Source organism: Felis catus, chromosome B4 (genome assembly GCF_018350175.1).
Source record: "Felis catus isolate Fca126 chromosome B4, F.catus_Fca126_mat1.0, whole genome shotgun sequence".
Classification (NCBI taxonomy): Eukaryota; Metazoa; Chordata; class Mammalia; order Carnivora; family Felidae; genus Felis; species Felis catus.
Genome location: NC_058374.1, coordinates 135,821,810 through 135,837,643, shown reverse-complemented (window position 1 = coordinate 135,837,643; position 15,834 = coordinate 135,821,810). Strand labels below are relative to the sequence as shown.

The window sequence follows — 15,834 nt, the reverse complement described above, 5'->3', positions numbered from 1 at the left end:
GACCTCAGTGCTGCCTCGGGCACGCACGTGGGCTCCTACCGTGCTGGGTGCTGGAACAGGCCCAGCACTCGTGGGGCCTTTGCTGCTGCCCTCGCTCTTCTGGAAAAGCCTCTCTCCTGTCCGTTGCGTGCCCACGTGCCCTCACAGTATGGCCGTTTGTACTTCACTGCGTGCCAGTATGTCCTGTTAGGGTGTCGGCTCCAGGGGCCGGGACTGTGTCCGTCTCATTTACCGCTGCATCCTGGGGACCTAGCCGCTGTGCCTGACACATGGTACGTATGCACACATCAGCTCGTGGCCTGAATGAGTGAATCTGCCCCTCAGGGAATGAATCTCCCCTCACTCTGGGCCAGATAATGGCTTAGGAGAAATTGTGGTCACTTTGCAGTGAGTGAAGAATTTCCCACCGTGGATAACGAAGAAACCGACCTAGGTCTGGCGTGTGCTGTTGCTGAGAGGCCTGCAGGGCAGCACGGGGCAGGCCAGTGTGGGGTGGGAGGCAGCGGCGACGACACCTTCCTTCCGGGTCCTGCAGCGGACTGCAGGGGGCTTTCTTCCCCGTCCCCGCCAGGCCGACTCTCAGGGGAGATGAAACATGGTGCCTTCACTCTGACTGTGCTTGCTTTATAGTAATAGCTTTTTGGCCTAATGACCCGTTCTCTTGTTCCTTTTTAGAGCAGATTAAGGCATTTCGAGTGAGCTAGATGTACTTCTGTAATTTGTATTTTTTGTTTACCTGATACCTGTTATCAGGCCCAGAGGAGAAGGTTATGCCAGTTCCCAGCCTGGGCCAAGGGCACCCTCGGCCACCTCCATTAACCTCTGAGACCGCCTACCGTCTTAGGAGTGGCTCTGACTCACCAGAGTTTACAAACGTCAGTGGCAGAAGTCTCTGGAAGCCAGAGATCTGGAAGCATTCCCCCTGCCTCAGTCGTTCCTGGGTTCCGGATTCTCAGATCTTCGTCAAGTGCTTCTTAGCATGTGCACTCAGCTAATATCTATTGAGGGACTATCGAGGGCCTACTGTGTGCCCAGGACACGTGAGGAGGGCCACGGATATGCATTTCAAGAGGGTGGGGAGGAGAGGGGGTGATGATCTGTACACCTTTACACTTTACCCTTGTACATTTTTACACTGTAAAACCTTTTACAAGGACTTCCTTGCTTTTGAGTCATGAGCTCGCTGCTGATACACCTTTGCGGGACAGACAAGGTCTCAGACAGAAGCACATTGTCCTGCCTCTTGAGCAGCTGGAATCTGAGGGTCTCCAGGGGGATCCTGCCTCGGACTGCACTGACGACCCACAGGTCACTGCCACAGAGCCACCTTCCTCCCAGGGGCCTTGGAAAGAGAGGAGGGGAAGGCTGTAAACCTGTTCCTCTCGTACTCAGGTCTTTGCTGAGCACCTTTGACGTGCAACACTGGGGGTGCTAGACGTGAGGGGTAAGTGAGCAACGTGCTGGGACTCCTGGCCCCTCCCAGCCTGTAGGACCTCCTGTCCCTTAACCAGCCTCCTGCTTACGTCTCTCTCTCGTCCTGTTTTATGTAATAGGAAATGCCTGTGGTCTTATCATCCACGAAGTCACTAGCTTCAGCCATAGTTTCGTCATTCTGTTATACAGACTATCCATCAAAATGTTAATTTTGGTAATAAGGTTCCTAAAAATCAAGAAAACAAATCTTATTTCTTGATTGCTCCTTTTTCATAGCAGCCTGTTCCTGTTTACAGCAAGCCTTGACTTTCTTGGAGAAGTCTTATCAGAGTTCCTTAGAGTTTCTGTCTCATTCCCTGAAGTATCTGTGTTTTCCCTAGAGATCAGCTCCAAATGAAAGTTGTCCTGTTGATCTTGGTCTTTTCATGGTTTGGGTTTTTATTTCATTATTGTTTATTTTGTGGCTCTTCTGCCATTGGTCCTTCCCTTGGTTATCAGTTCATGTTTATGAAAAAAGAACAGGATGTGTAGGAACCTGTTCTGGGTTCCCAGGCAGGCCTCCCTGAAGGGAGTCTAGGCTTGCTGGTCACAAATGCAGTTTTAAAAATTCCTGTGATTGCCCCTCAGGGCCCCCCCTCCCTTGGCATTTCTCGGCCCTGGGCTTGGCACTCCTACCCTGGGAAGGCTCATTCCCACCCTGGCGTTTGGGCTGGTTTTCTTCTGGCCCAGACCTGTCTGCTAGTTTCTAGCATGTCCTCTAGCCTGCTGCTGTGACGTTGCGGGGTTACGGGTGTTACGCGTGTCTTCGTGCCTGCTCCGTGGGCCCTTGTGGGGAGGGAGGGAGACGTGTGTGTGCCTCTTTTGAACCAGCTGCTTTGTTGTGATTTGGGGGAAAGAAAGACGGTTCGAAGAAATACACGGGGAACATATTGTCTTCTCTTTGTCTTTCCCATTGTGATGGGAAGGAGTCAAGAATAACTGAGCATACACTACCTCGTCCCAGAGGTTCATTTCGGAATCCGTTGTTTGGCATTCTGTTGGCATTTTCCTGTCACTGGGCTGGACCGTGAAAGCCTGTTGTGGTGACTTGGGCACATAGTGTACCCCAGGGGTAGACCTGGCCGGGAGCGCATGTAGCGTTTGTTCAGAGCTTACGGCGGAGTATCACGGTTCAGTTGCTTCAGGAAGAAGTGATCAGTCCCCTGCTGGGTGCTGGACAGGGTGGCATATACCGAAGACACGCTCGCTTCCGTCCCATCCTCAGCAAGAGCGGCACTGACTCATTTGTCTGTCACCTTGCGCTTTTCCAGAGTTCTCCTGCATCAGTTACCTCCCCTGAGCCTCCTCATACCTCGGGAGGTCAGGGCGCCAGTGGTGTCCCCGCCTTAGAGGACAGGTGGGGCTCTCACAGGGGACGACGACTTGAGTCCACAGGGTCGGAGCTGAGATACTCGCTGCCTCCCCGGGACCTTCCCCTTCCCCTTGAGAAGCACCCAATTAATAAATAAATACACACTGTATGCTTTTGGCATCAGTAAACATACTTCGGGAGGTATTCGGTACCCTTTGGCCTCAGAGGTCAATGTGTTCTGTAGCACATCCTCAAGCTTAGTCGTGGCTTAGGTTGGCTCCGGACCCTGAAAGAAGGAAGGAGGCAGAACCAGGAAATTCGCCTGACCCATCTCCTTTTGGAGGAGCAGGCTTGCGGTTCTCTCGTTGTCCTCAGAGGCCTCAGTTGCCCCGACTTACATTTTTCTTCAGCCCGGGCGTGCTAAAACCAGATTCATTTTTATGGCTAGGGACGTTTGCGTGTGAACAAAAAATCTGAGTGATATCCCCTGACAGGCTGAGGACCACTGGGGATGCTTTGGGTGTCAGTATTAGACTAGCCTTGATAGCCTTGATTAGGCTATCGCGACAGCCCTGAGACTCAGGCGCCCTTTCTGAGGGAGCGGCCTCCCATCCACACAGGGTCTCCAGAGCTGGGGACGACTCTGGCTGGACGACCGGTGTCCTGCTGCGGTCGGACTGCATGGAGTCACAGGGGCCGGGTTGAGTCCTCACCTTTTGATTTGACACAAGCGTGGCCAACCTTGGCCGAGAGAGCCTACTTTGGGGGTATCATTCAATCCTTAGATAGTTATTGAACACCTGTGTGGTAGCATTAGCCAGTTCTTCTGGTTCCTTCGTCGGTGGCCTTGGTTTCCCTGGGCGTGGCCTGGTCTGCAACTGGTTCCCACTCAGGAGGGCGCATGCTCAAGTGAGCGTCCACACTGGAAGGGAGCACCGGTGTCGGGGTGGACATTAGGGGTTTTTGTTCAGGAATCTCATTTTCCTTAGAGCACGGGCTGTGTCCTGGGGCCTCTCCTCTTACCTTAGAGTTGCTTGTCTGCAGCTCTAGGCGCTCACACACGTGTCCACCCCCACAACGAAGTGATGCTGGGAAACACACTGGGAAGAGCAGACCCTGTGCTGTCTGTGAGCGCTGGAGCTGTGGCTAATCCTTCTTCCTGCCTTTCCTTTCTCTGCCGGACTCTTCTCTGAGTTCTCTGCGGAAACCTGGGTTCTTTTTGTTTTCCGAAGCTGCAAATACAGTTAAAAAAATAAAAATAAAAAAGGATGCCCAAGCCGATGGGTACACTGAGACCCCTTAACATCGGGTATTATCACTTTTTCTTGTCTCATGTAAATTTGTAGAACAGACATTATGAGACTTTATTTTGATTGCCATCATGCATTCATTACCAATTTCACTTTATTTACAGCTCTGTAAAGGCAAAGAATATTTCTTCTGTTTGCATTTGACAGATTTCACATTTGGATCTTCCCTAATTTTCCCATTGGTCTAGTCCAGTTTAGTTGTTTTCAGTTTCATTTAAAAGAAACCAAGGTCTAGCTCATGGGCCGTTTGCATTCCCGGCACTAATAAGCTCAGTTCTTTTTTTTTTTTTTTAACGTTTTATTTATTTTTGAGACAGAGAGAGACAGAGCATGAACAGGGGAGGGTCAGCGAGAGGGAGACACAGAATCTGAAACAGGCTGCAGGCTCTGAGCTGTCAGCACAGAGCCCGACACGGGGCTCGAACTCACGGACCGCGAGATCATGACCTGAGCCGAAGTCAGCCGCCCAACCGACTGAGCCACCCAGGCGCCCCAATAAACTCAGTTCTTGAAACTTAGATCTTTGTTGAATGAATGAATGAATGAATGAGGCTCACCAAGAATAGGTGATAATGGCAGGTCTTCCCCTCTTTCCAATTTTAAATTGACACATGACCGTGGCGTCACTGGGCCACGTGATACTTTCTGGGCACCTTTCTTCCAGTCCCTTCCAGACCATCTGTGGGCCCGGGTATGGCTGGTGTGACTCAGGAGGTCATTTGGGCCAGGAAGAGTGGCTGATCGTTGTGCCTTGTTGAGTTGTGGCGCTGGTCACATTCTGGTGGTAAAAAAATGAATCTCTCTGTTGGTCAGGAGAACATTTCTTATGTGAGCCCTGAAGGCTGGGAGCTGATTCTGTTTTTGCAAAATCTGTTTCGTAAAATCACCAGTCACGGATTTCCCAGGGAATGAGATTTCCCTGGTCTCCCTTGAGCCATCTTGACCACCTTCTCCGCTTATAGATAGGAAGCCCTTCTCTAGCACCCAGGAGCAGAGCCCAGCTGCCTGCCAGTCCCTTTCTAGCTTTTCCTATACCCCATGGAGGAAAGCACTCCTACTTTCTTGGTATTTTCATAGTATCATACCCACAAACAGCTAATTATATGTAACATACTGTAAAAGGAAGAACTTGGCATTTTAGAACCACAGAACCTCGCCTTGAGTCATAATCTCCCCCATTTTTCACCATTTATCACCTTAAACAATTTACTTGACCTTCGGTTTCTCATCTGTGAAAAGGGAATAAAGATACCTGCCTCATGGGACTATTACAAAAAATAAATGAGATTGTGGAATAGCTAAAATTATACTTGGAGAGAAATATATAGTTTTTAATGCGTATGTGAGAAGAGAGGAAAGAAAACTTATTTATAAGCTGCACTTCCATATCCAGAGTCCGAAAAAGAACAACTTGAAGCCACAGATGTAGAAAGAAGGAAATTAATAAAGGGAAGAGATCAAGGAAAATGAAGACCGATATTCAGTAGACAGCTGAAAGAAAGCAAGCTAAAAGTTGATTCTTTGGAAAATAAAAATGAAAATTGATAAATCTCTGATGAGACTGATCAAGAGAAAAGGCACAAAAACCTAATGTCAACAATGAAAAGAGGGACGCTACTACAGTTCCCTCAGTCTTTAAAGTGATCATAGGAGGAATAACATGAACAATTTTATGCCAATAAATTTGAAAAAAAATCGCCTGGATTCCCTATAAAACCACAACGTTACAAAATCAACATACAAAGAAATAGAAAATATACGAATAGTCTTCTGCCTTTTAACTAGAACGTATGATGAAAAGTGCTTAAAGAAAACTTCAGGCCCACGAGACTTCACTGACAAATTCTGCCAAACATTTAAGGGAAAATAAAGCCAGTCTTAACGTAAACATCTATTTGTGATCACAGCTCTTAGAAGAATTACAGTGGAAAGGAACTTTCTAACCTAAAAAATGATATTTTAAAATATCGCATAGTAGACATCATACTTCATCGTGAAATGTCAAAAGCTCTGTCCTTGAGGCCAGGGGTCAGCTTGGTGCCGGGACCGCAGTCACCTGGGGACTGTCACAGTGGGCTAGTGCAGTGCCAGGGTGGGCTCAGGACCCTGGAGTGAGGGAGCATCACCACGTTGCCAGTGTGGGGCCCGGGCGAGGAGAGCTGGACTCGCCTTGTTCCTGCTGGTCAGCTCAGAGCATGCCTCCTCTCTGAAGCCCTTGCAACTCCATCCACTGTTACCTGGTTTTCTTCCTTGGCGATTCAGGTTCTGGCCCCTAGAAGTCAAGTGTGTCTTTTTGTGCTGTGAGCCCAGTGGCAACCTCTTCTTGGCTCCCAGCACTTAATAGGCTCTTAATAAATCTCAGGCAGAACTGACCATCCGTTTATGTCTACACCATGGCTGAACCCCAGCCGAGTCTGAGTCCCTCCGGCTGAGCTCTTCAGGTATCGAGTTGCTTCTCCGTCCAGATCCCTGCAGCTCCTCCCTGCAGCTGTTCCCGGAGCTGGCCAGGCAGCCTAGCCAGCGGCCGGATTGGACCACTTTGAGACTTGCCTGAGCCCAAAGCCCAGATATTTCCTGAGGAGCCTGGAGCAGAGACGGCTGGCCTGGGTAGAAGACTTTCTGCCACTGCAAACATGGGCTGACGTGCTCCCAGGAGGGCCCGGGCCAAGAGCACACGATTGCATAGATGGGGGTGCTGTGGGACGTGGCACCAGGGCCCAGCCAGAGAAGACGGTCGGCCTTTCTGATACCCTGGAGTTAAAATCACACGCTGCCCTGTGATGTTGGAGCGAGGTCCAGCCGGCATGCTGTCAGGAAGTGTATGCACGTGGCGCCCGGGCAACCGCCTGGTTATAGCGTGCGTGAACTTGGAGCACTTGGCTTTGAAGTACCATCATCTGCTCTTTGAATTTATTGGCTGTACAAGTGCTGTGTTCATCTTCAGAAGCTGTGACATCCATCACATGAAGCCTTTTTTTTTTAATACATGTATATTTTTTTAATGTTTATTTTTGAGACAGGGAGAGACAGCATGAACGGGGGAGGGGCAGAGAGGGAGGGAGACACAGAATCTGAAACAGGCTCCAGGCTCTGAGCTGTCAGCACAGAGCCCGACGCGGGGCTCGAACTCACGCACCGCGAGATCATGACCCAAGCTGAAGTCGGACGCTTAACCGACTGAGCCACCCTGGCGCCCCTCATGAAGCCTTTTTAATAGCCACTAGTCTTAGGTTATAGGACACCAGATTTATTTAAACTTCGGATTGTTCTTCGAAAACATCTTGGTGTGATGGAGAGAACATTACCGTAGCAAACTTGACAGATGTTTGTCTCCGCCATTCGTGACTTGGGTGACTGTAGACAAGTTACTTAACGTCCCCTCCCTGAGCATCAGTTCTCTCAACTGTAAAGCGGAGACAAAAGTAATGATAGTGGTAATTATTACTATCTAATGATGTTACATTGTAATTTACTGTGTCCACAGCGCTCACCATGGACCATGTACTGTTTGCCTCTGTGTGTCTGGCCTCATTTCACCCTCACTGTAATTCTGTGATGTACGTCCCATAATCAGATAAGGCTGTTGAGGCACAAAGAGGTTGGGTAACTTGCCAACTACTGCCCAGCTAGTGAGTAACAGGTCTGGGATTAGAGCCCAGGTAGCCTGACTCTAGAGCCCGTGTTCCTGTTCCTTACCACGCTTCTGGATTGTTGCTTCGGGGGTTGTAAGAATTAAATGTGGTAGCATATGGAAAAGGGTCCAGAACGAAGTCTTGTACCTTGGAGGCGTAGCAGTGTGGGTCACCCTGCATCCACCCCATCCTGCCTGGTCCCTCCCCCAGCGAAGCTGAAGCTTTGGACTCCTGACTCTGGTCTTGAGGGGAAGTTCCAGAACTCTGGCTGTGTGATCTGGACACAGGGTGATGGGAAGGAGGGCGGAGTCAACTTTTCACCAAGAAGCCAGCGAGTCTCACGTGGCCGTGGACGGGTCATACATCGCTGTGGTCTGTGCTTGTGAACATCGTGGCACCTCCCTCTAGCAGGGCGTTAGTCACGCCTTCACCCTTGCCTGGGTTTAGAACGCCGCCTCATGACCCAGAAGTGGTCACTTTCGCCTGTTTGTCTTTACTCTAGCTGACCTTCACACTGATGGTATCAGAATAAACTGGTCTGATCTGGGGCCTCAGTGGCTGAGGTGACATTGCCCAACACAGTGGCTGGGGACACACTGCCCAACACAAGTGAAACATGGGGGAGCCTGGGGGTGGAGTCAGGTGGCCACGGCAGATGACTTCCACTCGTGTCTGACCGCAGGGCCTAGTCCTGCCCGGTGGGTGGGACAGGCTGGGGCAGGGCGAGTCCAGAGATGCAGGAATTCTGCCTGCTTTCGCTGTTCTCCACACACGTGCTCTCTTTCTCCAAGCGACGAGGAAGCTTGTTTAGTAAGGTTATCAGTCTGTTGATCTGAGAACACGAACTGTTCTCCAGAAAGCGCTTTGAGCTCTTCAGTAAGATGTTGAGAAGGTTCGCTTGTTAATACGAAATACACACACGCACGGGCATATAACACATGCATATATATGTGTTTATTGATTTTCTCTCACCTAAAGGGAACGTTTGAGACTGCTCTGTACTAAGGCAGTAATGGATATGGAAGTCGTGTGATGGCCATGACTTGCTTCTTACCTTAAGAATTTAAGGGGCGCCTGGGTGGCTCAGTCAATTAAGCGTCTGACTTCGGCTCAGGTCACGATCTCACGGTCCGTGGGTTCGAGCCCCGCGTCGGGCTCTGTGCTGACAGCTCAGAGCCTGGATCCTGTTTCAGAGTCTGTGCCTCCCTCCTTCTCTGACCCTCCCCTGTTCATGCTCTCTCTCTCTCTGTCTCAAAAATAAATAAATGTTAAAAAACATTGTTTTTTTAAATTTAAAAACCACAATGACGTGCTTTTTCTTTGACAGGTTTGTCTACGGATTTTGAGCATCTGAAGTTGACCTCTGCGCTAAGCATCGGCCGCTGCTCCCTCACTGTCCGAAGAGATGTCTGTCGCTTACGACGACTCCGTTGGAGTGGAAGTGTCCAGCGATAGCTTCTGGGAGGTAATGCCCACGCTTGCTTCCTCACGTGTGCGGAGAGCAGGCCGATGGTGCCTGACGGGCCTGGCTTCTCCCGGCCGGAACTGGGGGAGGAGATGAGCGTACCCCAGATAGGCCCTGTCTTCGGGGTCAGATCCAGGTGGCGGCAGGGGTGGCTCGGCTGTCAGTGCAGGTGGTGAGCTGACCTTGCCAGGAAGGACTGATAAAGCAGCGTTTGTCAGGGTCTTAGCGCCGTGTCCATTCTCGGACCTTCGCTTTCGTGCTTAGCCCTGTTGTGACTTGGCTCTGTGTATGCTCGTTGCGGGGCTTGGCCCGAGAGGAGAGGCCGCATGGCTTCTGAGTCGTGTGTGGAAAAGTGGACGGCGGTGATGTGACACCATGCTGGGACAGTGCAGGCTGTCTAGGGGGCTGAGCAAGCCGCCTTGAGCTGTCAGAGCATCTTCCCGTGAGTCTAGGCCCATGAGGAACTCCTTCCCTGATTAGAAATTTTGTGGAGGTGGGGGGGGGAGGGAGTTTTGTTTTCTCTGGAGGTCACTCTTCCTGAGCCCATTTACTTTTTTCTGCCTGCTGCTTAAAGGAAAGTCCATTTTTGTTCTTGGGGCAAAACCCCTGGAACTTTCCAGGCAGCGGTGGGCTTAGTGGAGAGAGCACCGGCTTTGCAGTTAGAAAGATCCGGGTTCTGTTCCCGACTGTGCCATCGCTAGCTGTGATTTCGGGCAAGTGGCTTGACTGATAAGAGCCTCAGAATCTTCATCTCTAAAGGGGGGGTGAGGGGCGCCTGGGTGGCTCAGTCAGTCAAGTGTCCAGCTCTTGATTTTGGCTCAGGTCATGATCTCACAGCGTGTGGGTTCGAGCCCCATGTCAGACAATGTGGAGCCTGCTTGGGATTCTCGTTCTCCCTCTCTTTCTGCCCCTTCCCCACCGGCGTGCACGCAGTCACCTGTGCGCGCGCGCTCTCTCTCTCTCTTTCTCTCAAAACATATAAATAAACTTAAAAAAATAAAGAGAGGATACTGGCCTTCGGGGAAGCTGCAGGATGAAGTGAGAATACAGACGTCAGCACCCATGTGGGTGCTTTCCAGGCAACAGAGGCGCGAGTGGCGTGAGATATAAGGAGGAAGCGCTGGGGTTTGCTGGGGACTTGGATGAATTAGTTTTATAAACGGAGATTGAGTAGGTGTATCGTTTTGTCTGAGAACAAACACCATCTGATATTATTGTCTAGTAGAGACGTTGATCACAGGTGCCCGGTGTTACAAAACGTGAGCAAGAAACTCAAAGTTCTGTTAACACTTTCTTTCCTATGTGTTGGCCAAAAGGTCATTATTGACTTTTAGCTGAATACTTCATCTTCTGAAAAGTCTGTGTTTCATGAGCAGCTACTACGTGCTAGGTCGTGTGAGACTCCAGTGGGAAATGGGACAGTCCGAGTCCTTACCCCTCAGCCTCCCTGGTGGGTATCCAGGCCAGAGCTCAAATTTCAGTAGCCAGAGAAGTACACCTGCCTCAGGAAACATTCCTCAGAAGGCCCTAAGAGTGACAGGGTGACGACAGAGTCGCGGTTGAGTCCGGCCGCCGCAGCAGTGGCTTCCTGGCGTTGTTAGGAAATGTCCTCACGGCGTGGGGGTTGTGGGGCGTCCGTGGTGGACTATGTGAAGCTGTGTTGGAACAGGCAGTTACAGAATACGGTCTGGAGGTGCCTCCGGGACAGCGCTGGCTTCTCCCGGCCGGAACTGGGGGAGGAGATGAGCGTACCCCAGATAGGCCCTGTCTTCGGGGTCAGATCCAGGTGGCGGCAGGGGTGGCTTGGCTGTCAGTGCAGGTGGTGAGCTGACCTTGCCAGGAAGGACTGATAAAGCAGCGTTTGTCTGGAATTCAGGACTGCCCCCCCCCCCCCCCCCCCCCCCCCCCCCCCGTGCAGGTTCAGGTTCACGGGCAGACGGGTCTCGCTCGCCCCCGGGAGGGAGACTGTGGCCTTGCCAGCTCACGGCCAGCCAGCGATGGCTGTGCAGAGCCCTCCCGTGAGCTCCGGTGAGACCGGGTGCGTCTGGTGGGGACTCAGGTCCTCGTTAGTTTCGACCCTGAACCCGAACTAGACAGAATCCTTTAGCTGTGGGGAAACTTTTTGTTTTGTAACCGTGGTGACATTACCGTCTGGTACTAATCAGCACCTGCCTTGAGCTGGATGACGGTGCAGAGAGAGGTCGGCACACACAGCGGGCTGGGCCTTGTGAGCCATAGGCCAGGAGAGGCACCGGGACCGCTTCAGAGGTGCGGCCTAGGCTCGACTCCTGGCTCGTCACTAACTACATAGGGGTGGAGGGTGGGGGCGCTTGGGGCAAGTTACTAGTTTTTCTTTGCCTCAATTGCCCAATCTGTAAGATGGGGGTAAAAATGGTACCTATATCCCAGTATTGTCGTGAGGGTTCCAGGAATGAGCGTGTGTAAAGTGGAAAGGGGGTTCAGGACAAGTGCTGGCTGGGAGCTCTGTCCCTCCGATGTGGGAGCTGGGGGTCAGCACGCACACAGCACATCACCTGTTCCCGCAGGATGCGTTTGGCGGCATCGTTTGAGTTCCCAGTCGATGGCTGAAACTGCTCTGGAGACATCAGGGATCTACAGATAGGGCTACTGCAGAAGCCTTCAACTGCTGCTTTAAAAAAAAAAGGTCAAAGTTGCCAGTATATAGTGTTAGCATATATTAAATCGAGTGGCTTTAACAGGTCCTGTCGCTGATTGAAGCTCTCAGGCTCCCTGTTAAATTCTTAGCTGCGATAACGTCCACGGCCAAGAACATCTTTTGCCCGAGGAATGCTAAGGCCAACGATTTATTTTCTAGGCAGGGTCGGCTCATCTTGTGATGCTGTCTCTGAAATCACTTTTCAGCTTGTATAACTCCATGCTGCCCACCTCCTCCTCCTCCGGGATGGGTGTTCACTGAAGGGAGGAGCGGTCACTCAGGGTGAACCCGCCCCGTCGGGCTCTGAGTGGCGTAGGTGCACGCGGCCAGCTGCGTGTATCTCTCCAAGCTGCCAGCAAGGTCGCTCTTGCCCACGAAAGGTGTCTTCTCGCTGATGTGACCACAGACCTGTACAAATCTCAGCACAGCCTTGTGGTCTCGAGGTGGAGAAGTCCTCATGCTCAGTCTTGCTCCTTTCTGCTGAAAGGTACTCACTGGAGTGGGTCATTCCAGAAACCTTTTCTGCATGCTGGCCATGTGCCTGCGCAGGAGGGACATGACCCCGCCCTCCAGGAGCCTTTGGCTGTGACCTTTGGAGGTAAGCTCCCGTGGGAAGAGACCGACACTAGACAGATCACTGTGTGGGCTGCCGGAAGGCTGGCTGGAGAGCGCGGCGGAAAGTGGGGCTCCCCCTGGGGGAGGGGCAGGAAGGGTGCTTTGGAGGCCGAGCGGGGTTGGTACTCACTCCGCACTCACATGTTTGCTAGATGAGCGAACAGGTCCTGATCTGCGGGAGGACAGATCCCCCACAGGAACTAATATCAATGCAAGTGCTTGTGGGTATTTGGAGGGGACATTTTCTGTATCACCCAACACAGAGTGAGCCATTTAGAGAAGAGGGGCCCCGCGGGGAAGGCTCTGGGTGGAGAACAGATACTGGCCTCCACGGGGTCTGAGGGCCGTGGGACCAAGCCGCAGTCTGCCTCTGGGCGTCGTGGCGTTCAGAGGAGGAGAGCCTGCTGGCTGGAATCACCAGGGAAGGTGTGTGGGGTGGGTAGGGCTGGACTTTGAGTCGGGAGCAGGGAGATGGGGCAGGCTGCTGGGTTGGAGCAAAGTCTGGAGGCCGGAATGAGCAGGGCCTTGCAGAGGGCTGAAGACCGTGAATTCTTTGGAGGCGGGAAGTCATGTGGGATCGGGTAGGTTGGGGCCGAGGGGGGGCTGTTCAGCAAGCGGGTGGCTTCTTCGGCAAGTTGGAGCCTGGCACGTCCCCTCCCCACAGGCTTCCCGGTGGGGGTAGGGGGGCTCCGTTACCTCTGGCAAGTCTTCTGGCTCTGGCTCGCTCCAGAAGCCCGAGGGCCCTCCCACCATGTCCGCTGCTTCTAGGCCCTGCTCCCGGGTCTTCTCTTTGGCTCTGGGGCCGGTGCACTGAGAGCCTCGGCTGCGAGTTGTGGGGCTTTTCAAGTGTCACCAGTGCTTCCTAGGAGAGCCTGGCCTCCTCTGTCTTCGGGGGCTCCGCACACAAAATGGCGGGTTTGTCGCCTGCAGGCCTGCTGCTGCCCGGGTCTCCGAGGACCCCTTGGTGGCTGGGCTGGGAGGGCCTACTGCTAACTTCAGAAACTGGGCTCTGAATCCACTTCATCCCCGAGGCAGGGGTTCTGCTCAGCCGCCGGTCATATCTACGCTTAGAGCTCACATCTCCCCAGAGAAGCCAGGCTGGGGCTGACCCATACCGCGCGCTCTGTGGGCGCCAAGAGCCTTGGAGGAGAAGAGTATTTGGGGGATGAAGAGGACAGAAGTGTCTTGCTGTAACGTGTTCTGGGAACCTTGGCCCCCGAAGAGTCGGCAGGTGCCTCCTTCACAGAAACCTCCCCCTGCAGCTTCCTCTCGGACTGTGGAGACGGGGGTATCACTTGCGGGCATCTCCACACGCAGTGCCGTTTGGCCTGGAAAGTTGTCCGCGTGGAACGGGGTGCGCTTCTCCCGTCCCTCTAGACGAGTTTCGTAGGTAACATACTCAGAAGATGCCAGTGCCCTGTGTCCGTGGCTTCCGCAGAGCCTGATGGCAGCCACTGTGGTCCAACCCTCGGCTGAATCCACGGTCTTGAGACCCCAGAGCCAACATTTGCCACGCCGGGCAGTCACAGGGCAGCAGGGGGATGGAAACAACCACCTTGGTGCTCTGTGGCAGTGACCTATTGCACTCGCTCTCCGGCCACCGCCCTGACGTACGCAGGCCCGGACGGAGTTCTCCGCGCGACGGCCTGTCTGTGGGTGCGTCGGCTTTGTCGTAATCCCACCGTGCTCAGGCCTAGCTCCCGGCAGGCTGGTGGCAGGCCGTAATTGCCCTGAAGTTTCTAATTCATTCATTCTTTCAGGCAAACTAGTACCTGCTGCGTCATGATGGAGGGTCAGGGCCCTGGCCTCCCCTGTGCTGTGTTCATCTGTTCTCTAGCCTGAAGCCAGGGCGGCTCATCCAGAAAAGCAAACCTGTGCGATTCCTTGCCCTGGGGATGGGAAGCTTCTGTTTTCTGCATCACCTCCACAGTGGAGCCATACTCGTTAGCATAACTAAGCCCTCAGCCCGTGCGGGCAGCTGCTGAGCCACCCGGTCCTTCCTGAGCGGCACTGCCCTGGGCTTCAGCTAAACGGAGCACCCCCGGGCTCCTGTCCACAGGGCGCTGCCTGCCTTCCTCGCGGTCTTTCCTCCGGCCTGATCTCCGTTTCCTTCCAGCTCCTTCTCGAGGCAGCCTTCCCTGACCCCTTCTGGCGGGGCTCAGGCGGCCTTCCCGCAGGCCCGTCCAGCGTGTAGTCTCACCGTGTGCGTCTCCCTCTGGGCTCTGAGAACCTGAGGGCGAGGACTCGATTCTCGATCCTCAAATTCTCACGCCTGGGTGCCTGGGACTTAGCACGGTGCCTGACACGCTGAATGATCGTCGACTGAATGCGTGAGTAAGTCAGAGAAAGGAAGAGGTTTGATGCTGGGTGGTAAGACCTGCCCTGCTCATAAGCTTGCGTGAAATATTTGGAATTAAAATATGTGTGCAAATAACCACAATAGTGGGCAGAAATCGGTCTTTCGGTGAACAGTTGTAGAGCGCTGCCATGTGCCAGGCCCCGTGCTAGGCCTTGGGGACACGGCGTGAATAAAACAGATACAAGGGCCTTTTAAATGGTCCAGAGCAAACGCTGTGAGGATGCGGAAGAGGCTCCCCTCCCCCCACCCCGAGTGGGCTCGCCAGGGCTGTGTTAGAGGTGGCTCTGGGCGAGCAGGGACTTTTGTCCCCCTGCCCCCGTGTCCCGTGCGTGAGTGTGTACTCGCTGCTAAGTCACCCAGCTGTGTGCGCATAAGCTATGTGCTTACGGTCCATGTACTTTTAGCAGAACGTGTTAAAAGGAACGTTAACCGACAACGAGAAGTTTAGAAATGAAAAACAGTGATAACGGCTGGCATTTAATGCACCCGTGCTCTGTGCCAGGCCCCTGCTCCGGCTTTGTGGGTGTTCTCGGTTCTTACAACTGCCTTCTGAGATGGTCATCTCCACTTTGCAGGTGGAGAAAGCGAGGCTCGGGTGGTTGGCGGATGCCCAGCTTCCCAGAAGTAGTCGGTGGCAGAGCCGGGGTTTGGGCCCAGGCGCCTGCCTCTGGAACTGCTCTCTCGCCCCAGCTCTCAGCCTCCCGGGAGCTGCTTACGGGAGAGAAGTGTCCCTTTGCTCTGAGCGCCACACACTTAATGCTTCTGCTTCAGCGTGAAGACGGTTGGGTCCTGTCTGGGTGGACCCTGGCGCCACTGTTCGCGAGCGTGTGACCCTCGGGCTCAGAATAGAGAGACAGCCTGCCCGGGTTCCTAGGCGGACCTCTCCTCCTCGGGATGCTTGCGGGGATTATAGTCAGCCTCCACAGGGCCTGGCCGTGATTCCCGAGCCCCGGGGAGTGTGGCCTCCTCGCTCACCCGTTTCTTGGCCCTG

General features: G+C 53.2%; 1 protein-coding gene across 2 annotated transcripts in view; it reads left to right on the top strand.

Moving 5' to 3' along the window:
* PACSIN2 (protein kinase C and casein kinase substrate in neurons 2) overlaps positions 1 to 15,834 on the top strand; it is a 135,874-nt gene that overhangs the window by 86,913 nt on the left and 33,127 nt on the right. For both annotated transcript variants that reach the window (XM_023257563.2, XM_045062472.1), the window contains exon 2: positions 9,055 to 9,192. In XM_023257563.2, the coding sequence (XP_023113331.1) occupies positions 9,133 to 9,192 (60 nt within the window). In that variant the 5' untranslated portion in view covers positions 9,055 to 9,132. The remainder of the gene's footprint in view (positions 1 to 9,054; positions 9,193 to 15,834) is intronic.